At 41.5% G+C, this 23,911-nt stretch overlaps 1 protein-coding gene across 6 annotated transcripts in view; it reads left to right on the forward strand.

Annotated features, from left to right (window-relative positions):
- Window positions 1-301: 301 nt before the first annotated feature.
- Window positions 302-23,911, forward strand: part of TAF12 (TAF12 RNA polymerase II, TATA box binding protein (TBP)-associated factor, 20kDa) — a 30,537-nt gene continuing 6,927 nt past the window's right edge. Inside the window, exons 1-5 of one of the 6 annotated variants that reach the window (XM_008568678.1) lie at window positions 4,199-4,247; window positions 16,923-17,051; window positions 17,879-18,130; window positions 19,907-19,984; window positions 22,428-22,542. In XM_008568678.1, coding sequence (XP_008566900.1) covers window positions 16,938-17,051; window positions 17,879-18,130; window positions 19,907-19,984; window positions 22,428-22,542 — 559 coding nt within the window. In that variant the 5' untranslated portion in view covers window positions 4,199-4,247; window positions 16,923-16,937. Of the gene's footprint in view, window positions 320-4,134; window positions 4,585-5,160; window positions 5,302-16,922; window positions 17,052-17,878; window positions 18,131-19,906; window positions 19,985-22,427; window positions 22,543-23,911 lie in introns of those variants that run through there. The other 5 variants (XM_008568682.1, XM_008568683.1, XM_008568679.1 and 2 more) reach the window with 5 other exon arrangements.

Raw genomic sequence — 23,911 nt, forward strand, 5'->3', positions numbered from 1 at the left:
CAGACCAGGGCGCCGGGACCAACGATCACCAGCTGCCCAACTACCAAAAAATTATGCTTCCGAAATCTCTTGATGTCGATTCCGCACGCAGAGCAATCGGGTTGCCCTGCGTGTGCCACTCACGACAGAAGCCCTTTTTGCTTAAGTGACTCCGAAAACACAGTGGCAGTGTTGGTGAACTGATCTTTAGGTAAAGGTGAAAACAAAGCTTAAGCAATTTCCTATTCCATGTTCCTGAAGTTAAGGAAGAAATTTCCAAATCTTCTTAGCCGGAGAAGAACGATCAGAAGGAGAATGTATAAGAAGTAAAGGCAAACATGTGAGTGATATGCAAATCTACGCAGTGCTTGCTGGGAAGGTCCGCGCGGACGCCGAGCGGGTGGCGGGGAGAGCTCGGGCTGGCTGCGGCGGGCGGCTCCCGTTGGCAACTGTCCGGCACGGCAGTCGTCTCCCGGCGCGGAAGACTGCTCTAGATGGCTGTGTTACCTCACTGGGGAAGACGCTAATCTCACCCTACCCAAATTGAAATGCGCAGACTTGGGCCAGCCCGTGGCTCACTCGGGAGAGTGTGGTGCTGATAACACCAAGTCAATGTTTAGGGTCCCCTTACCGGTCAGTTAAAAAAAAAAAAAGGAAAAGAAAACACCCAGACTTGGGTTACCCTAGCTATCCATCTAGTAGAGGTCTCGGCAGTGCATAAGCCAGATGTCACGATGCGTTCATGTGGTGGGTTGCTACGTGCTGTACTTCGAAAGTGTGAAATATTGAGTGACATGGGTTGTAGAATAAGGTACAGCATGATACTATGTGACATATAAGGCAGTACTACAGCTGGAATGATTGAAGTAGGTATTTGCACTGATACAGGAAAAAAGGTGATGAATAGGGTCCACCATGATACCATTGATGTCATTAAGAGCACGCAGGTGTGCACGCAAAACCCATTGCTATATATATTCTATGGCCATGTATTTGTATATGTGAAAATTTTAAAGTGACCTGGAAGAACGCATATCAATGATTACCCCTGGGAAGGAGGGAGGGGATCCGGATAGGGGCAGTGACACAGAAATTTAGATTTACTTCTAGTGTTCTAATTTTTAAAAAGGATGATGAATTATTTTATTACTGCATAATTTTATTACTTATGTATTAAAAACATTTAAAAATTTTCTCCATGTACGTCCTTTTTCCAAATGTCAGGTTTATTGAATTATAGTTTACATAGAGTAAATTCGCCTTTTTGACTAGAGTTCTCTAAGTTTTAACAAACTCATACACTCATGTACCTACTACCATCACCAAAATAGCAAAATTTCTAACATCCCAGAAAGTCCCTCTGGTAACTTTTCATTTAACCCTTCCCGCTATTACTAATCCCTAACAACCAGTGCTCTTCTCTGGCTCTGTAGTTTGCCTTTTCCAGAATGGCACAAAAATGTGATCATTCACATATCCTTCTTTTTTTTTTTTTTTGGCGGGTGGTGGGTACAGGGATCCAAACCCTTGACCTTGGTGTTATAGCATGGTGCTCTAACCACCTGAGCTAACTGGCCAGCCCCACGTATACTTTTAATATAAAAATGATATGTGATAATTGTGAAGAAATTGAAACAGTACAGAAATGTTGCAAAATGTGAAAATGTTTTCCCCAGTTTAGTGTTTATCTTTCCAGACAGTTTTCTATGTACATACACATTATATACATACACACATTTTTTATTATTTATTTATTTATTTTAATTTTTTAAAGATGACCGGTAAGGAGATCTTAACCCTTGACTTGGTGTTGTCAGCACCACACTCTCCCTGTGAGCTAACTGGCCATCCCTATATAGGGATCCGAACTCGTGACATTGGTGTTATCAGCACCACACTCTCCAGAGTGAGCCACGGGCCAGCCCTCATATACACATTTTTAAACAAAAAGTATAGGCTGTTAGACATTTTACTTTTGTTAATATATTTGAATAATATATGGAGGTCCTTCCCCTTCACAAAGTAGAAGTTACAAGAGAAGGGAGATACATAAACAGCTCTTACACTGTAATAGAAAGCAGATGTGTAGTATAAACAGGTGGGAAGTCCAGAGATGGGAGCCATCAATTGTCTGTGAGAGAGTTCTAAATCCACCAGTGTTTTTTTCTTTTTTGGCTTGTGACTTTGGGGTTATGAGGCTACACTCTAACCAACTGTGCTAACTAGCCAGCTCCCACTGTTATCTCTTAAAAACAAATCAATTTCATTCCTCTGCTTAACCTTTCCATTGCGCACTGAATAAAATCCCAAGTCTCTACCATATTCTACATTGTAGACTACACAGTCTACATCGTCTCTCCCCATTACCTATTAAGCTCCAGCAACCTTGGCCATCTTGGTCCTTGAGTTTAAGCTCTTCCCTAACTCAGGGCTTTGGCTCAGTGCCCTCCATCACCCAGCTAGATAAGTCTGGTTTACTCTGGTATTCTCTCTTCTTACCTTTCTGTACACTTGCTAATGGTCTGTTTTCCACTCTAGATTGTGAGCTCTCTAAAGATAAGGATATCATGCGTCTTAGTTGCCAGTATGTAGCCATCACATAGCAAAAGGCTGGGCAGACAATGAGACTCAATATAACATTTGTTGAATGAACGTACATTCAAACTGGGTCTTAAAAAAGATGTACAGGAGTTCAACAACAAAACTTGGTATGCCAATCAGCTTTGTATCTCATGAATATTTGTAATTAATTAAAAAATTAAAAACAAAATTGGTATGCCAGACCCTAAAGAGAATGAAGAGAGCATTGGCAGGAAAATAAGGCTAGGAAGATGGCTTAAATACTAATGGTGATGACGCCTTGAGTCTGAGAATTTGGATCAGTGGCAGTGTGGAGAGAGGGTGGACTGGGGAAATGGTAGGATGAGGATGGGACGACTTAAGGACAGAAAGTGCAGGATGCTGCACCAATCTGGCCAACTCTTCCTGGCTCCTGTTGGCAACTACTGTTGCTCACTCTGGGCTATCACAGCCCTCTATACATTTCTTTTGTGTTTGTGGCTTCTTCACCATCTTACTGTGACACCCCATAGGTGTTGTAACTAGGTCTTCCGTACATGCTTAGCATCTAGTATACGTATGGTCGAAAACAGCAGTTCTCAGGGCTGGTTGGTTAGCTCAGTTAAAGTGTGGTTAAAGTGCAGTGCTGATAACGCCAAGGTCCAGGGTTCAATTCCCTGTGCTAGCCAGCCGCCCAAAAAACCAAAACACAGAAACACAGCAGTTTTCTCACCAATCATTTGATGGATGACATAACTGAAAGCTAGACTGGCCGGTTAGCTCAGTTGATTAGAGCACGGTGTTATAACACCAAGGTCGGATCCCAAAACTGGCCAGCCACCCAATACCCCCCACCCCCAACTGAAAGCATCAGAGCTTAATTAGTTACAGGACAGGCTCAGCCTTTGGAGTGAGAGTTCTGAGTTCAAACTGAGACTCTGCACTTATTAGCTAGAACCATGCTTAATCTCTCACAGGTTTCCTCTAACTGATAAAGTGGCATACCAGAGTAAGGAACTTAGCACGGCTCCTAGCAGGTAGCAAGCGCTCAACCGTTATTTATTTACTTATTTTGGCGGCTGGCCAGTATGAGGACCCTAACCCTTGACCTTGGTGTTACAAGGCGGCGCTCTAACCAACTGAGCAGCCCCTGTTATTATTAATTGCGAATTCACAGGCACAGCCAGTCTCCCTTGTGCCCAGGTTCTTATGCTGCCAGCTTCCTTAATGGGGTCCAACAGTATTCCTATGGGGTGCTGCTGTCACAAGTAAGAATCCTCGTACTGGTATCACGACAAAAGCACCAACCAAAAATTGCGACCTCGAAGCCATCCGAGGGTGTCAATTACCGGTCGTGGTAGCGATAGATACAACAAGCGGAATCGGGAATCAACAGCTAGGGCAGGGTTCGTAACGCTAGGATAGAAGACGCGAGCTCCCCTTCACTGCCAGTCAATCACAGGTTGGGAAAAGCTCAACCATCACAGCCGAGCAACAGCCCAACGCCACCACCACGTGTCTGAAGGCAATCTGCGCCTGCGCGAGGCAGGCGCGTGCCCGCCAGCCGGAAGAGCCGCGCGTTTCCGGGTTGGAGGCGGGGAACGGTGCCGGAAGTACTCGGGGAGGGCCGCGCAGTCGGACCGGCTGCTGAGACGAACGCTTCACTGGGGCAGTCTCCGCTTATCATGGGGAGATAGACGCTGCTGCCTGTGAGTCTTGGGCCCTGGCAGTTGAGGAAGAAGAGCGGGAGGAGGGAGTCGAGACCCTGACCTACCGTGGGTCGGTGTTTGAAGAAGCAGCTTGTGGAGGAGACGGGGCTATGAGGCATCAGGCTCTTGGGACGGGACTGAGGGAATCGGGCTCGGAGAAGACGCGGCTGTGGGGACCCGGGCTCCAGACAGGACTTAGGGAACAGGGACGTATATGAGTTCTTCAGCACTTGAAGGAGAGCTGTCTGAGAGGGACAGGAGTGTGAGGACCCGCACTCCTCTAAGAGGAGAGGGTCGGAACGGAATGGGGCGTGAAGAAGACACGGGCTTCGGAGAGGTAAAAGTGGAGCAATGAGGACTTGGGCTCCTAAGAGGCAGAAGCGGGACAGCGAAGACCTGTGCTCCTAAAGGAATAAAAAACAGGGCAACGAAGACTTAGTTAGGTTTCAGAGGGGCAGAAGCAGGCGAGAAAACTTGAGTTTCAGAGGGAACAGAAGCGGGCAGTGAAGACTGGAGCTTCTGTGGGATCGGGGCTTTGAGACTCCGAGTCCGTGAGGGAACAGGGCTGTGAGGACCCTAGGTCCTAAAAGCGGAGGATCTAAGGGGCCATGGCTGTGAGATCAGCTTCCAAGGGAAAAGGGAAAGGGTTTGGGAAAGAAATAGTGATCCATTTTTCTTGTATTCTCTGAACCCAGAGTAATGAAGGATGCATTCAGGGGAAGACGACTCCTCCGCGCTGCTCACTTAGCTTTTGGCAGACTTTTCTTGTGTCAGATGCTTAATCTAGGAAGTCCACATGCAAGCATCTTCGTTTTCCGCTTCATTCTTAGGAATCGGAAGCAAGTTGGAAGCAGTTTGAACTCAGTTATATACTTAAAAAGTGCTTTAAGTCCCATTCCACTCAGCCCTGATTGAGCACAGATCTCTGTACCTCGAATAAAAGAATGTCAGAGATGGAAGGGTTCGAAAAGATCATCTTTTTAAAACTCCTGTTTTACGTTTAAGGAAGCTAAGATCCAAAGAGGGCTCAGTATCACAGTGAGGCAATGATGAGGTAGGTCACAATTTTGATACAGTACCCTACCGTGGATAGCAAATAAGAGATGCTTGGTTAATATTCCTCGAATAAATGCTTCTAGAATCTTTATTCTACTTGCAAACTCAGGAGAAAAATTTTTACATATTCTAATACTTTCTTTTGAGTCTAGTTACTCTATTGACATCAATACAGTGAATGTCACTTACCAGTAAAGAAACTTTTAAATGAAGCCCAATGTTATTTATGTATTTTTATAAGCTGTTTAGGCAGTCGCAACTAAGTAAGTTGTGTCCTGTATTTTCAGTACAAGCATTTACTAGGGATGGTGGCTTTTAGATAAGGATGGTGAGGAGACTTGGACCAGTCACTTCCCTTCTTCAACAATAATAACTTTTACTGAAACCTACTCAGACTAACCCGTCACAGCTTAAGCACTTTCACATATTATGTCATTTAATTGTCATAGCCCCACATGTTAGATATTGTTAATCCCATTGTACAGATAAATAGATTCAGAGAGGTTAAGTACTTTGAGCGAAATCATATGGTACTAAGTGACCCAGCCCATTATCTGTGACTCTAAAACTGTTTTCTACTTTTATTTATTTATTTTATTTTATCATTACACAATATAAACATTTTTTGTGGCCCTTTATCAATTTCTCCCTAATCCCCCTCCCCCTGTTTTCTACTTTTCTAAGTGGATTACTCTGTATGTTTGCCCATTAGCAAAATATAATTAATAGTTATACAAAACATATTATTGAATGAAAGTACCCCCTCCTTTTTAAGACTCCTGTTAATGTTAAGGACTGTAACTTATTAGGGTTTTTATGTAGTGTGGTACTTGCGGAGAACAAAATTCCTCTGTTTACACAGAAGCATAGATATTCAAGATAGAAAAATGAGACCTTCGTAGACCTTTTCCTTCAATGGAATGAAATATATTTAATTTTAAATTTAAATATATTAGGAGGCCAAGAAAGACTAATTTGAAGAACAGGGGCTTAAAGTGGATTAACTTTCTGATTAATGAAATGTGAAAGACGTGGTTGGGAGAATTGGGCTTAATTGAAACTACTATTTTTTCCCAGTAGATTAGCCTGTACTATTTGCAAGTGCCTATCCTATATACAAATGATCAAAACTTATTTACACCAAATTATGAGGGAAAGCCTGCCATGTCAATATTTCAAAGTACTTGATGGTTTAATTAATGATAATTTATTCCTGAATTAACATTCTCATCTACATTTGCAACATGTACTCTATCTCACTTATTTGTGGCTCCAGCATTCACTGAGTTGTTATAATAGGATTTCAAAGTACCTGATCAGAAAATCATTGTGTTAGAATTAGAGCAGATAGGAACATAGGACATATTACTTTTTTTTTTTTTATATAAAGATGACTGGGTAAGGGGATCGCAACCCTTGGCTCAGTGTCGTCCGCACCACGCTCAGCCAGTGAGCACACCGGCCATCCCTATATAGCATCCGAACCCACAGCCTCGGCCCTATCAGCACCGCACTCTCCCGAGTGAGCCACGGGGCTGGCCCCGGTAAGGGGATCTTAACCCTTGACTTGGTGTTATCAGCACCACACTCTCCCAAGTGAGCCACAGCCTGCCCATGTACATATTACTTTTGACTGGAGGTCTTCGTGGAAAGCCCCAAAATACTTTGGAGGTAATACATCAGCAATGTTTACAGTCTGCATTGTGAAACAAGGTTGTTGGAGGCAGACATACTTTGAAAACTGTACTATGGACTTTAAAATCTTTTTTTTTTTTTTTTTTTTTTTTTTTTGGTGGCTGGTTGGTAAGGGGCTCCCTTGACTTTGGTATTAAAACAACACACTCTAAGCAACTGAGCTAACCAGCCAGCCCTAAAATCTTATACTGATTGTCAGAGCTGGAAGAGACTTTAGAATTTGCCTGGTCCAGCTCATAATAAATGCAGAAACTGTGTTCAGAGATGGCACCTAGCCCTTTTTTTTGGCGGGGGGGGGGGGCAGCTGGTGCACTTAGCCCTCTTGACATAGGTCTTCCACAATACTTCTCATCAACCTCCTGCCGACCATTTGCTGCTACTATTTTTTTGTTTTAATCCACTGCTGTTTTTTTATTTTTATTTTTATTATTATTATTTTTGTCCTTTTTTTTTTTTTTTTAAAAAAAGATGACTGGTAAGGGGATCTCAACCCTTGGCTTGGTGTTGTCAGCACCACGCTCAGCCAGTGAGCAAACCGGCCATCCCTATATGGGATCCGAACCCGCGGCCTTGGTGTTATCAGCACCGCACTCTACCGAGTGAGCCACGGGCCGGCCCATTTTTGTCCTTTTTTTTGAGACTGGCCGCACCGCGCTCAGCCAGTGAGCTCTGTGAGTGCACCGGTCATCCCTACATATGATCCAAACCCGCAGCGGGAGCGCTGCTGCGCTCCCAGCGCTGCACTCTCCTGAGTGCATCACGGGCTGGCCCTGAGAAACTTTTTTTTTTTTTTTTACTTTTATTTTTTATTTTTTTTAAAAGATGACCGGTAAGGGGATCTTAACCCTTGACTTGGTGTTGTCAGCACCACGCTCAGCCAGTGAGCGAACTGGCCATCCCTATATGGGATCCGAACCCGGGGCCTTGGTGTTATCAGCACCGCACTCTACCGAGTGAGCCACGGGCCGGCCCTGAGAAACTTTTTAATACACTGGTTTTCATAACAGATTTAGAATGGGTGAGAGCATATATATATAATATTAGCAAATATGTTTATTAGTGCTTACCATGTGCCACACACTCTTAGTGACTTAGGTTCATAAACTCAGTAAACTGTCAATTCCATGTAAACAATTTCAGGAGCTACATTTTATTATTAACTCCGTTTTTTTCAGATGAGGAAATTGAAACATGAAGAGATTAGGTAAATCGCTGAAGGACATATAGCTAATAAGTGGCAGAGGTGGTATTTGAACCCAGACACTGACACCAGAGTCCATGTCCTTGATCACTGTACTAGATAGGTTGAGTATGCCTTATACAAAATGCTTGGGACCAGAACTTTTTGGGGGCTTTTTGTTTGTTTTTGGCCACTGGGTGGTGTGGGGATCCAAACCCGTGACCTTGGTGTTTTAAGACTGTGCTCTAACCAACTGAGCTAACTGGCCAACCCAGATTTCAGGTATTTTTGGATTTTGGAATATTTGCATTATATTTACCAGTTGAGCATCCCAAATCCAAAATCCAAAATTCTCCAATTACATTTCCTTTGAGTGTCGTGTTGGCATTCAAAACGTTTCGGATTTTCAGATTGGGGATGCTCCGCCTATATTACCTTTCTGTTAAGTCAAACCTGCCTGCACAGAATCAAAGTAGCCAACCACAGCATTACCTTCAAACTGGGAAAAAACCCTATGTTTCTGTTGCTCTCAAGTCTCACAGACTGCAAATACTGTAATTGATTCTTTTTGGTTTATTTAGACTGGGAAATATGAGCTTGTTTAGATAGATCTACAAGCCAGACAGGAGAGAAACAGCCAGGTAGAAAACCCAGTCATTAAGTCAAGTCATGCACCACAATAATAGGGCTTTTATGTGGTCAAGCAGCTAGTCCCTTGACTCCAGTATTTTATTTAAATAATACATTTCTAAACATTTCAGAGGTTAAAAGGTTTTAAAGACAATCTGGTCTTCTTTTTTTTTTTTTTTTTAAAGATGACCGGTAAGAGGATCTTAACCCTTGACTTGGTGTCGTCAGCAGCACGCTCAGCCAGTGAGCAAACCGGCCATCCCTATATGGGATCCGAACCCGGGGCCTTGGTGTTATCAGTACCGCACTCTCCCGAGTGAGCCACGGGCCGGCCCCGACAATCTGGTCTTCTATTCCTCGGTTCCCTTCACTTTTTGTTTTTGTTTTTGTTTTTGTTTTAGTGGCTGGCTGGTAAGATTTTTTTGTTTTTTATTTTTAAGAGTTAATGAAACAGATACCCAGAGAAGGCCAGGGTCTTAAAACTATTGCGAAGTCTTCCCAACTTCCTACCCTCTGAGAAAATCATATCCTCTCAGTACAATAATAGGGTTGCAACTGGATTTCTGTTTGAGGTACAAGGTTGTTAAAAGGAGAGCAATTAGGGCTTGTCATTCTCAGCCTGTCAAACCACAATTTAAATATGACAGGTCGGGAGAGGGAGGAGAGACCTGGTTATTTTATTGAACTCACAGCCATTCAATCTTGTTTTGATAGAATTATTAACTATTTTCTTTCTTTTTTTTAAAAAAAAAGATGACTGGTAAGGGGATCTTAACCCTTGACTTGGTGTTGTCAGCACCACGTTCTCCTAAGTGAGCAACCGGCCATCCCTATATAGGGATCCAAACCCATGGCCTTGGTGTTGTCAGCATGACACTCTCATAAGTGAACCACGGGCCATCCCTATATAGGGATCCTAACCCGTGGCCTTGGTGTTATCAGCACCACACTCTCCCAAGTGAGCCACAGGCTGGCCCCAAATTATTAAGTATTTTCAACTGTAGGTCATTAGGGTATAGACTTTCTGGACTTACTTTGTGAATCTCATGGCACATAATTTTCACATAGTAGGTGATAGTAAGGGAGTTAAGTATTACAATTGTTCCCAAACTGTCCACAGTTAATGCCACTGTTTTTACACAGTAGTACATCCTTATCTCTTGGCATTCTGAGGAAGTGAGAGTTAGAAATTTGAGTAGCCCCAAAGCAGTTATGGTATATTACATCATGGAATTTAAGTTATTTAAAGTCACTTCATTCCATCATGCTTGGTCACCATCATCCACAATTGGGCCTGATGAAAGTTGTCAGTAAACAGGTATTGTGGACATGGAGTCATAGACCATTGTGATCAGGTTGTGATGTTTTGTTTTACTTTTTAAAATTTATTTTAAATCTTACATTTAATAAAACTCTTTTGGGGGTACAGTCACAATTCATAGAACATGAGAAATACATACTGTCATGTAAGCACCACAATATTCAAAATACAGAACAGTTGTACCTGCTCCCCACATTTAATTATGCTGCTACTTTATAGCCAAGCCCTCCTCCACCCCAGCCCCTTTGGCAACTACTAATCTGTTCTCTATCCCTATAACTATGCCTTTTCCAGAGTGTCATATAAATGGAATCATAATCTTTTTTACTTAGCATAATGCATGTAAGATTCATCTATGTTGTTGCCTTTTTTTTTTTTGGCAGCTGGCTGGTTCAGGCATCCAAACCTTGACCTTGGTGTTACCAACACTACCTTGTTAACAAATGACCTAATTGGCTAGTCCCTTCACGTTGTTGCTTGTATCAGTAGTCCTTTTTTCCTTTTTGTCTTTTTTCGTGACTGGTAACGGGATCGCAACCCTCGGTGTCGCGCCCGTACCGTGACCGGCAACGGGATCGCAACCCTCGGTGTCACGCCCGCACCACGCTCAACCAGTGAGCGGACCGGTCTCTATATGGGATCCAAACCCTCAGCGGGAGCGCCGCCACGCTCCCAAGTGCCGCACTCTACCGAGTGCGCCTCCAGGCCGGCCCCATTTTTCCTTTCTATTTTTGAGTAGTATTCCATTGTATCGATGTATCATAGTTAATCCATTCACCAGATGAAAAACATTTGGGTTGTTTCCAGTTTTTGACAACTGTGAATAATGTTGCTATAAACATTCACATACAGATTTTTGTGTGAATATAAGTTTTTTTTTCTTCTTTGTTTGTTTGTTTTTAAAGATGACCGGTAAGGGGATCTTAACCCTTGACTTGGTGTTGTCAGCACCACACTCTCCCAAGTGAGCTAACTGGCCATCCCTATATAGGGATCCGAACCCGTGGCCTTGGTGTTATCAGCACCACACTCTCCCAAGTGAGCCACAGGCCGGCCCTAAAAAACAGAACTCTGACTAACATGAAGTCATAAAGATTTTCTCCGGGGCCGGCCCGGTGGCGCACTGCTACAGTGCACCGCTTGGGAAGTGCAGCGGCGCTCCCGCCGAGGGTTCGGATCCCACATACAGACCGCTTCCCGCTCACTGGCTGAGCGAGGCGCGGGAGCGACACCGAGGGGTGCGATCCCGTTGCTGGTCCCGGTCCGGTACGGGGGCGACACTGAGGGTTGCGATCCGTTGCCGGACACGGAAAAAGACAAAAAGGAAAAAAAAAAAAAAAAAGATTTTCTCCTATGCTTTCTTCTAAAAGTTTTATACTTTTAATTTTTACATTAGGTCTATTGTCAGTTTTGAATTTATTTTTGTATGAAGTGTGAGATGTAGGTCAAGGTTCGTTTTTGTTGCTACTGCTATATTTTTTGTACTAAAAATGTGTCAATATTATCTATTTCTTCAGAGCAAATAATCTAAACAGTAGTTTAATTTTTTTTCATAGATAATGTATGCATGTAGTATAGAGTTTGGGGTATGCAATGAAAAATAAGTCTCTCCCACCTTGGTCCCATAGGCCACCCAGATACCAACAGTCCCCCACCTCCCAAGGTGACCACTCTTACCAGCTTCTTATGTATCTTTCCAGGAATACTTTATGCAGTTACAACTGTGTATCTGTGTGTGCTGTTTTTTTTTTTTTTTTGTCTTTTGTCTTTTGTCTTTTTTCCGTGTCCGGCAACGGATCGCAACCCTCAGTGTTGCCCCCGTACCGGACCGGGGACCGGCAACGGGACTGCAAACCTCGGCGTTGCTCCCGCGCCTCGCTCAGCCAGTGAGCGGGAACCGGTCTGTATGTGGGATCCGAACCCTCGGGCGGGAGCGCCGCCGCACTTCCCAAGCGGCGCACTATCCAGTGCGCCACCAGGCCGGCCCTGTGTGTGCTGTTTTAATAAATGATAGCAAAGTTTTCTCATTATTTTATACCTTGCATCTCACTGAATAGTGTATCTTGGAGAGCATTTCATGAGCTTCTTTATTTTTTCAGAAAACAGCTTTATTAGGGGCCGGCCCATGGCTCACTCGGGAGAGTGTGGTGTTGATAACACCAAGGCCATGGGTTCAGATCCCATATAAGGATGGCCGGTTAGCTCACTGGTGAGCGTGGTGCTGACAACACCAAGTCAAGGGTTAAGAACCCCTTACCGGTCATCTTTTAAAAAAAAGAAAAGAGGGCTGGCCCGGTGGCGCACTGAAGAGTACGCCACCTGGGAGCGTGTCGGCGCTCCCGCCGAGGGTTCGGATCCCATGTGGAGACTGGTTCCCGTTCACTGGTTGAGCGCGGTGCGGGCGCAACACCAAGGGTTGTGATACCATTGCCGGTCCCCGGTGCAGGCACGACACTGAGGGTTGCGATCCCGTTACCAGTCAGTAAAAAAGACAAAAAGGAAAAAAAAAAAAAGAAAATGGCTTTATTAGATATAATTCACATATCATAACAATTCACCAATTTAAAGTGTACAATTTAGGGCCGGCCTGTGGCTTACTCGGGAGAGTGCAGTGCTGATAACACCAAGGCCACGGGTTCGGATCCTATATAGGGATGGCCGGTTGGCTCACTGGCTGAGCGTGGTGTTGACAACACCAGGCCAAGGGTTGAGATCCCCTTACCGGTCATCTTTAAAAAAAAAAAAAAAAGTGTACAATTTAGTGGGTTTTCTTGTTGCATTCAAGGTTGTGTAGCCATCACCACAATCTAATTTTATTATTTTTATTTGTTTACTTTTTTTACCTCTATTGTAGGAGCTGAGCAATCTAATTTTAGATTATTTTTGTCCCCCCTTAAAGAAACCCTATACCCATTAGCAGTCAATCCCTATTCCTCTCCCACATGCTCCTACCATAGGCAACCACTAATCTACTTTCTGTCTCTACAGATTTGCCTATTCTGGACATTTCATATAAATGGAATCATATAATATGTGGTCTTTGTGTGTTTGTTTTTGTACCTGGCGAGTGTATATGTGGTCTTTTGTGACTGGTTTCTTTCACTTAGCATTTTATTTTCATGGGTCTCATTCTTTTTTAATGGAGTTCATTATATAGTTATACCCTTATTTACTTATTTATTTATTTTCATTTCATTTTTATTTTATTACCCTAATTTATTTAACTATATTACTTTTAATGTACATTTAGGTTGAAATTTCTTGTATGTGTAGTATTCTATTCATATGTAAGTTAGGCTATAATATAAATTACTAAAATGGAACTATGGGATCAAAACAGTATATACTTTTTTAATTTTGGTAAATACTGCCAAGTAGTCTGTTATAGAGACCTATAATTAATTTATACTCCGCCCATCCCAAAAACATGTGAAATGACTATTTCTCCATAACTTTTCAAACATATTATATATAAAACTTTTTGATCATTGTTGAATGGGGAATACATAGTAGCATGTAATCTTAATTCGCACTTTTATTATAAATGAAAATAAGGATTATTTTATTATTTTAAGAGCCATTTGAATTTCTTTTTCTTGTACTGTAATATTTTTGCAATTTTCATTTTGAGTAGTTGGGTGTTTTTTGATTTGTAGGTATTTTTATTTATTTATTTATTTTTGGCAGCTGGCCAGGAAGGGGATCTGAACCCTTGATTTTGATGTTATCAACATCACATTCTAACCTGATTTGTAGGTATTTTTATTTTTGTTTTTTTTAAATTAATTTTTGTAGGTATTTTTAATATATAAAAGGTGTTACATATATTTTTTCTAGATTGTTCTTTTTCTTTTTTCCTAGATTGTCTTTTGTCCTTTAACTTTATGATGTTTGTTGCCATGCAGACATTTTTTATTTTTATGTAATTGAACATATCCGTCTTTTCTTTTGTGGCTCCTAAGTTTTGGATCATCTTTAGAAAGGCCTTAAATGTTGAGTTTTGAGAGTTCTTTATATATGCTAGATATTAGTCCTTTGTTGGATGTATAGTTTGTAATTATTTTCTCCCGGTTTGTAGCTTCTCTTTTCCTCCTTTCCACACGTGCTTTCACAGAGGAAATGTTTTTAATTTTGATGAGGGCCACTTTATCAATTTTTCCTTTTATGGATCATGTTTTTGGTGTCAAGTCTAAGAACCCCTTGCCTAACTGAATCCAGAAGTTTTCTCCTATTTTTTAAATTTTTTTGGTTGTTGGCCAGTACCAGGATCCAAACCTACAACTTCAGTGTTACCAGTACCACGCTCTAAGTAGCTGAGCTAACTGGCCAATTTGGGTTGTAAATTTTACATGTAAGTCTATTTTGAGTTATTTTATTTTATTTTTTTAAAGGTGACCAGTAGGGGATCTTAACCCTTGACTTGCTGTTATCAGCACCACGCTCTCCCAAGCAAACTAACTGGCCATCCCGACATAGGGATCCGAACCCATGGCCTTGGTGTTATCAGCACCATACTCTCCCAAGTGAACCACGGGCTGGTCCTTATTTTGAGTTAATTTTTGTATAAAGTATGAAGTTTAGATTTCAGAATTTTTTAAACCTTCTATATTGTTTCTAGTATATGATTTTTGTTCAAAATTTATCATTATTAGGGCTGGCCCGTGGCTCACTCAGGAGAGTGCGCTGCTGATAACACCAAGGCATGGGTTCGGATCCTATATAGGGATGTCCGGTTAGCTCACTGGCTGAGCGTGATGCTGACAATACCAAGCCAAGGGTTGAGATCCCTTTATCGGTCATCTATTTAAAAAAAAAGAAATATCATTATTATTTATTTATTTTATTGGTGGCTGGCAAGTATAGGGATCTGAACCCTTGACTTTGGTGTTACTACAGCATGTTCTAACCAACTGAGCTAACTGGCTAGCCCCTAAAATTTATTTATTATTATTATTGTTTAAAAGATGACCAGTAAGGGGATCTTAACCCTTGACTTGGTGTTGTCAGCACCACACTCTCCCAAGTGAGACACGGGCCAGCCCACTGATTTATTATTTTTAATTGTGGTATAATTTACATACAGTAAAATGCACAGATCTTAAACGTTCAATGTGATGAGTTTGACGGTTGTATAAACCCACGTAATTACCATCCACCCAAATGCGTTTAAATCCAAAGACAAGGGGCTGGCCCGTGGCTCACTTGGGAGAGTGTGGTGCTGATAACACCAAGGCCATGGGTTCGGATCCCTATATAGGGATGGCCGATTGGCTCACTTGGGAGAGTGTGGTGCTGACAACACCAAGTCAAGCGTTCAGATCCCCTTACCAGTCATCTTTATTAAAAAAAAAAAAATCCAAAGACCAAATGACAAAAGAAAAAGAAAAAAAGAAAGAAACAAATGTGTTTAAATCCAACCATATAAAGGAACAGTGTAGAAAACTAAGGGTAGTGTCAGCCTGTTAGTGGGTGTCTGGTTATCATCACCTTTGTTTTGTTTTGTTTTTATAGGAAGAAGTAGCTCACTTAGCCAGAACTATTGAAAATTCAAAAGTATTGTTCGCTTTTCGTTAAGGTCAATGACTGTAGTAAACTGCAGTATAGTTTCTTAGAGGGAAAGTTTGATATTTCTCACACCATTTTCTTTTTTCTTTTTCTTTTTGGGTGGCTGGCCAGTATAGGAACATTGGAGCTATTTCTTAAGGTTAATTGGCAATTCCTAAATTGGTATGTGATTATTCATGTTTGCTACTGTGTAGATAGCCCATATTTTTTGTCTCCAGGACTTACAATAGAAATTCTCATTATACAAAATATCTCTATTACAAAAAAAGTCTCCACTTATTTTGAGCAATACTCAGAATTATTTGGAAAGTCCCTTGAAGGTGTGCGAATGTTATTTGAGAGGTATCTATGTTCATTGTGAGCTAGAGTGATGAGGGTTGTTTGATAATCTTTAGTTAAGTTTTTGCATAACTTGCTCTGGGAAAATAGTTTGCTTTTATAACATTAGAGCAACTATTATCAGGTTAATAATCTTTTCCTATCCTGACCCTTCCACTGGTAACATTTGTGGGTAGGGGAGAAGGAGGCATGGGCAACATATAGTTAAAAAAAAAACATGATCCCGATATTCTGATGTCCCCATCAGCTGGCTCTTGGCCAACAAGACAGCCTTGTTTCTCTTGGTTGTTTACCCAGTGCATAGGTAATTGCTTTTATTAAGGGTAAACCAGAAGAAGATGATTTCTTATATTAGAAAGTTAGGGGCCAGCCCGGTGGCGCACTCAGTAGAGTGTGGCGCTTGGGAGTGCGGCGGCGCTCCCGCTGAGGGTTCGGATCCCATATAGAGACCTGTCTGCTCACTGGTTGATCACTGGTTGAGCGCGGTGCGGGGGCGACACCGAGGGTTGCGATCCCGTTGCCGGTCGCGGTATGGGCGCGACACCGAGGGTTTCCCGTTACCGGTTACGAAAAAAGACAAAAAGGAAAAAAAAAAAAAAGTTAGACAATGAGTTGGGGAGGAACTCTAACACAGGCAAGAATAGAATAGATACAGATACACATTCAGGTTACTGAGCTTTACCAAGTTCTGAAAGCCATTGACATGATTCCTGCAAGTTCAAATCCCATAGTTTTGCCCAATGTCGTATTTCATATGCTGTAATAGATCCCTAACAATAGAACGTTCATTTTATAGGAAGATAGTCTATATGTACTGTAATCATTCCTTAATTTTAAACTTGTTCGTGAAAAAAATCTCTTTCATGAACATGTTTTTCTTGGCCCCCAGTAGGGACAAGGAGATATGTTTTTCTGCATCCAGTTTGTCTGGATCCTGGTCAGTGAAGATGTGCCAGATCATGCAACTGAAGTGGTTCTGTGGCAAGAGTGGTGCTTCATGCCAGTTGTTCATTTACAGGTAGCTTTTGAAAATGGCTGCCTCTCATTTCACCGGACTCACAGCTGTTGCTGATGTAATTAAAGATCTAGACACTCAAATAGCTGTAAGTAGGCTCTTTGAGGCCACTGTGGGCAGAACTTGGTGAATGTGCTTCTGATCCTGATGACACCAAAGCTGATGTCCACATAGTCAACCTGATGGCTCTAAGATTTAGGAGTCTTGGCTGCTCCAGGCTAGGGTCTCTGCATGTACTTAAAGATTGCTAACACTCAGAGGAAAATTGCTCTTGATGATAAAGAAGAGCTTACTTTTAACAACTGCTAAAAATTGTGTTTATTGGGCATAGCCCTGACATAGGCTTAAGCATGTTTTGAAATGCCAAAATGAACTAATCTGTTCTGTAAGCTTTGTGACTGGGTTTTAAGTTTGTGATTGTGCCTTGATTTATTTGAACTTAACATTATTTGATGTTTAAAAAATGATGCATGTAGTACTTAGCCAAGTATTCTATTCTCACAAAGTCCTCAAAAACATCTTGCTTATTCTACTTTATTTTTGTATATAATTCCATTTACTTTCTTCCTCATTCCACTTACTTTCTTCCTTATTTCAATTTTGTGGACTATTTCATTTAGCTTTTGGAGAAGAGATGGTTTCTAAATATCAGGTGAGAGCAATGAACATTCTTTATTCCCTCCATTTTTAATATGTAGGTATCAAATGGTCACCATCCCAGATATACTGAAGACCCTCCAAAGTGTGACAGACCTCATATAGTTTTACTTTCAAAACTCATACTTTATTACAGGTGCTTCTAGAACTAATTCTCATGTTTTCTCCTCCAGTTGATTGGCCTTGGTCCTCACAGCTCCAAAAAGAAACAGGATCTCGATAAGCTCTATGAGCTGAAGTCCAAAGCTCGACAGATTATGAACCAGTTTGGCCCCTCAGCCCTAATCAACCTCTCTAATTTCTCATCCATAAAACCTGAACCAGCCAGTACCCCTCCACAAGGCTCCATGGCCAATAGCACTACAGTGGTAAAGATACCTGGCACTCCTGGGACAGGAGGTCGTCTTAGCCCTGAAAACAATCAGGTATCATCCTCTTACTTTTTGCTTTCTGTAGACACCTCTTATTTGTTATTTGAACCAGTAATGCTTTGAGAGATGTCCATCTCAGATACTGCTTTTTCCTCTCAGCTGAAAAAGAAGGTCTTTTCTCTCCTCTAGAATTTTAACGTTCTTTATTGAGCTATCACGTGCAGTGTTTATCAGTGTTTACATGGTTGTGTGTACGCATATATACATACATCCATGCACACACATACACTAACACAATACCTTGCCTATAACAGGTGTTTTATATATGTGTCAGCTATGCAATTGTTGAATAATGTAATAAACGGGTTCATTATTCCTATAATAAAAGTACTCTGGCCTACAGTCATTCCTTTTTCCAATTCATCCATTTGCTGCTATTATTAATTTTCTGCAGTGATTCTAAAATCTTCTTCCCTCTTTTTACCTATGATCCTGATTCTGCTCTTCAAAGCCACAAGAAATAAGTATAATCACTTGATTTGGGTCTTATAGGCTGGATAGAATGGATGAGGTGACAACATTTCAAGAGAATGGGTAGAGGGACTAGCAAAGGTGAATGGAGGAGGGTTGGGCCGATAGTCAGGAGACCAACCTATGTTGAATATGGAGTCTAGTGGAGAAGAACAGGATAGGCAGAACATAGGAGGCCTATACTAGTAAGTTTCCGTTAGAACTTTAAGGCAATAGACAATCTTTGCAGATATTTAATAGGGGAGTAAGAGGAACATAATAAAAGTAGTAAGTCTTAGGATTAACTTGGCAGTGAGGGGACAAGTGGTGTAAGAAAGGGGAGTAGACTGGGAGGAAGGGAGGAAGACCAATTCTAAGACTTTTTTCAATAAATCAAGACATGTAGCAAAGGCTTGAATTAGGTGATGATGGTAAAATGGAGAAGAATGGATAGATCTAAGACATCATTAAAAATATTTATTTTAAAATTTTTCTTTTCTTTTTTTAAAGATGACCAGTAAGGGGATCTTAACCCTTGACTTGGTGTTGTCAGCACCACGCTCTCCCAAGTGAGCTAACCGGCCATCCCTATATGAGATCCAAACCTGTGGCCTTGGTGTTATCAGCACCACACTCTCCCAAGTGAGCCACGGGCCGGCCCTTTTGGTCATTTTTTAATAGCATATATATGTAACATGACATTTCCTTTATGAAAGAAGGATGGTAGCTGTACATACTTATACAACATTTAGTTATACAGAGATGAACACATGTTCCTTGCCCTTAGCGAGTTTTTAGCCTATTTAGTCAGAGACAGGCATGTTTATAAGTATGCACCATGATCGAAGGGTGCACAGAGGCCAAAGAAGAAAGTGGTTGCTTTTACCTGGGTGGGTTAGGAAAGGTATCGAATAGGAGGCACCATGAGCTGAGCATGTAGGAAGAAGGGAGAAAGAACATGTCCAAAGGCAACAGAGGCATGGTACAATTTGTGGTGATCAGGAAATCACAACTTGCTTAACATAGAGGGGAGGTGATGCACAGTGAGAAAAAGAAATGCAGCTGAAATAAACTGCCTGGTGCTGGCCTTGGATGCTGGATGCTGGCCTCTTTTCCAAATGGCTCTTTCTGCTTTTCCCTAGGCTGCCTCTGTCTTGACAGTGTAGTCTTGTAGCAGTACAACCAGGTAGACCAGACTGTGAACTTTTTGGAAAATAGAAACGAAACCCAACAACTTGACAGCCTTCCTTCATTAAGGGGTAATGAGTTGTTTTATTTCTTTAATATGTGGCTGAAAAATCTTCTCCCAATTAACTTTAGGTATTGACCAAGAAGAAATTACAGGACTTAGTAAGAGAAGTGGATCCTAATGAGCAGTTGGATGAAGATGTGGAGGAGGTAAGGTGGGGTTTGGTACCACAAAGACTGTGTCCCTGACAGCTGGTATAGTATAGTGGTTAAGAGCACAGACTGTAGACGCAGACAAATCTGAATTTGAATCTTGGCTCTGCCACTTACCAACTGTGTAGCTGTGGACAAGTCACTTAAACTTTTTGAGATTCAGTTTCCTCCTATGTTGGTAGGTTATGATGTTATTTACCTACAGGGTTATTGTAAGACGGCTGTAGAATAATTTATATGAGTCACCTAGGGGAATGCCTAGCACTTTTTATACCTAGTAGCTGCTGCTACTTTTGCCTGTCAAAAAAGTGATAGTCTGTTGCTGCACTTCAGTGTATGTCTTTTGATCATTTTTTGATCATTGAAAGGCACCCACTTTCAATGATTTTAGCTATTTGAATAATAATATTCCTCCATATTTCTAAGTATAGTTATCTGCCACATAATGACGTTTTGGTCAACAAAAAATCACATGCAAAAGGGTGGTTGCATAAGATTATAATATAGTATTTCCACTGTACATTTTCTATGTTTAGATACACAGATTCCTACCATTGTGTTACAATTGCCTACAGTATTCAGTACAATGATATGATGTACAGTTTGTAGCCTAGGAGCCATTGGCTATACAATAAAGCTTAGGAGTGTAGTAGGCTATACCATCTGGGTTTGTATAAGCACACTCTAAGATGTTCACACAACAAAATTGCCTGACACATTTCTCAGAACGTATCCCTGTCATTAAGTGACATGTGACTGTAATGTACTTAAGCAGATATTCTTTGATTCATTCACTTTATAATGGTCTATTGACTTCCCGTTATGGTAGATGAGAATTTTGTTATATCACTCACACATATGCCATAGAACGTTCCTTTCTCTCATTTTTCCAATGCAGTTTTGTTACAACTTTTGAATACCTCAGATATCAGTACTTTTACTTTACTCACTATATAAATACTGTTCACTTAGCTAAATCATGTCTATGATTACCTCCTTTCTTGTACAACTTATTTTCTTGAAGTTAGTGATAGAATCTTTTTTATTTACTTAGTTTTTCTTATAACACCAAAGTCAAGGGTTTGGATGCCCATACCAGCCAGGTGCCAAAAAGAAAAGTTTTCTTGTGCCTTTTTTTTTTTTTTTTTGGCTCCAATTATGAGCTCTGTTATACACCTATCAAAGTTGTTTTCCGGGCTGGCCCGTGGCTCACTCAGGAGAGTGAGGTGCTGATAACACGAAAGCCACGGGTTCGGATCCTATATAGGGATGGCCGGTTGGCTCGCTGGCTGAGCATGGTGCTGACAACACCAAAAGTTGTTTTCCAAATGGAAAACTAATCTATTGATTTGGGTTTTATCTGTTTTGGTTTTTTTGCCTGTATACTTCACTCCCAGAAACCCTCATCTTCTTCTGGTCTGATTAATTTTAGGCTGCTTGCACAAACTCTTCCTGGGTCTTTTTGCTCTTTCTGTGTGTTGGATCTCTTGTTTCCAGGATCCCACGTCATCTTCTTCATTTACTCCCTTTTTTCTGTTAGAGCACATTTTTTTGTTACTTCTTAAGAGAGGATAGATGGGAGGTAATTGTCTGAAAATATCTACATTCTAACATCACACTTAGTTTTTAGTTTGGCAGGGTTTAGAATTCTATTTTGGTAATTGTTTTTTGGGAGGGAGGGAGGGGGAAAGGGAGAGATTGGATAAAAGGCATAAAGAATAAGTATGATTTGTAACAATGAATATGCTAATAAAAAATATTGTTTTGGGCCGGCCCCGTGGCGCACTCGGGAGAGTGCAGTGCTGGGAGCACAGCGGTGCTCTCCACCGCGGGTTCAGATCCTATATAGGGATGGCCGGTGCGCTCACTGGCTGAGCGCAGTGTGGGCGACACCAAGCCAAGGGTTGCGATCCCCTTACTGGTCACACACACACACAAAAAAAATATTGTTTTGAGGGCCAGCCCCGTGGCTCACTTGGGAGAGTGTGGTGCTGATAACACCAAGGCCACGGGTTCAGATCCCTATATAGGGATGGCCGGTTAGCTCACTGGGTGAGCGTGGTGCTGACAACACCAAGTCAAGGGTTAAGATCCCCTTACCGGTCACTTTTAAAAAAAAAATTTAAAAATAATGATTCACTTTTGTTTTCCCATCTAATTCTGAAGAAAGTGTGGGAAGCAGTGATTGGGTTAGTTGATCCCTGCTGAGTAGAAAGTATGGAAAGTACATCTTCAGAAAGGCGAGTTGCTCTTGACCTGGGTAATGTTTCTATTGTCTTCCTCATCCTCATCCCCTCATTCCTTAGCCCAAATGCTGATTGCAGGCTTTCTGATGGAAAGCCTGACTAAATATGTGATACAGGCAAAAAACAGTTGTCCCAGCAACAGAAACCTTCCCTGCCAATGTCATGGTTACTCTGCTTCACTTTGCCTTCCCCAGATGCTGTTGCAGATTGCTGATGATTTTATCGAGAGTGTGGTGACAGCAGCCTGCCAGCTTGCTCGGCATCGCAAGTCTAGCACCCTGGAGGTGAAAGATGTCCAGTTACATCTAGGTATGTGGTTTTGTTTCTCCATGAAATATCCATGCAACTGTTTCTTCAGGACTGCCAGGGAAAGTATAGTCAGAGGAACCTTTGTGCCAGCACCAGACTTTTGGGCTCTGTGATTTATGTATTCATTTAATAGCAGCACTAGGGCTGGCCGTTTAGCTCAGTTGGTTAGAACACAGCCTTGTAATACCAAGGTCACAGGTTTGGATCCCCATATTGGCCAGCCACCAAAAAATCCAGTACTAGATAAAGAAGAGAAATCTATTCATGGTTGGGAGATTAAGCCCAGACATTGAGTTTGAAACCAGATTCTGGCACTTTTCAGCTGTAACACCTTATCCTTCCTACTTAATTTCTCTTAGAGCCTGTTTCCTCATTTGCAAAGTGGAGATCATAGTATGCTCCTTACAGGATAATTGTGAGAATTATAGATTATATTTGTAAAGTGATTGGCACAGGGCCTGTCACAAAGTAAGAGCTTAGTAAAGGTAGCTACTATTATGTCTACACCATTCAAACAAAACTGTTGGGCTGGCTGGTTAGCTCAGTTTCTTAGAGCACAGCCTTATAACACCAAAGTCACGGGTTTGGATCCTCACACCAGCCAGCCCCTACAAAACAAAACAAATAAAACTGACCTTCAGTGTTCCCTTGCAGTTTTTAGCCTATTTATGCATCTTTTTCCCCAAGAAAATTATAATCATAATGTACATACAATTTTGTATTCTGCTTTTCCACTTAACAGACACTAAATTTGAACTTGGGTTTTTCTGGGAGTTACTCATCTAACATTGATAACCATAATCACTTGGAAATGAATAAGCCCCCTTCTGCATTGGTTACAATGTTATCAAAGAAAGAGAACCACAAAGACAGTCCAGCCAAGTGAAGGAGGCAGAAGATATTAAGAATTCAGTGCAGATCAGTTCATGACTGATGACTAAAAGGTTTCCTTCCCAGGATCAAGGAGCTATTGCTTGGAAGGTGCTGGTAGTCTATATGGAATAAATAACACCCTCTTGTTAATGTCACTGATATTAATAGCAGAGGACAGATAATCCAGTTATCTATTATTGCTTAACAAACCACCCCAAAACAGTGGCTTAAAATGATAACAGTTGTTAGTTTTATTCATGAATCTGGCCTCAGTCAGGCAATTTTGCTAAGGGTCCCTCATGTGGTTAAAGTCAGGCAGTGGCTGGGGCTGAGATTGTCTTGAAGGAAGGCGTATCCATTTCTTAGGGCTGCTGTAACAAAGTACCACAAACTAGGTGGCGTAAAACAACAAAAACTTATTCTCTCATAGCTCTGGAGGCCAGAAGTCTGAAATCAAAGTTTTGGTAGGGTTACGCTTTCTCTGATGCCCCAGGGA

The sequence above is a fragment of the Galeopterus variegatus genome, unplaced genomic scaffold, assembly GCF_000696425.1.
Source record: "Galeopterus variegatus unplaced genomic scaffold, G_variegatus-3.0.2 Scaffold431, whole genome shotgun sequence".
NCBI lineage: Eukaryota > Metazoa > Chordata > Mammalia > Dermoptera > Cynocephalidae > Galeopterus > Galeopterus variegatus.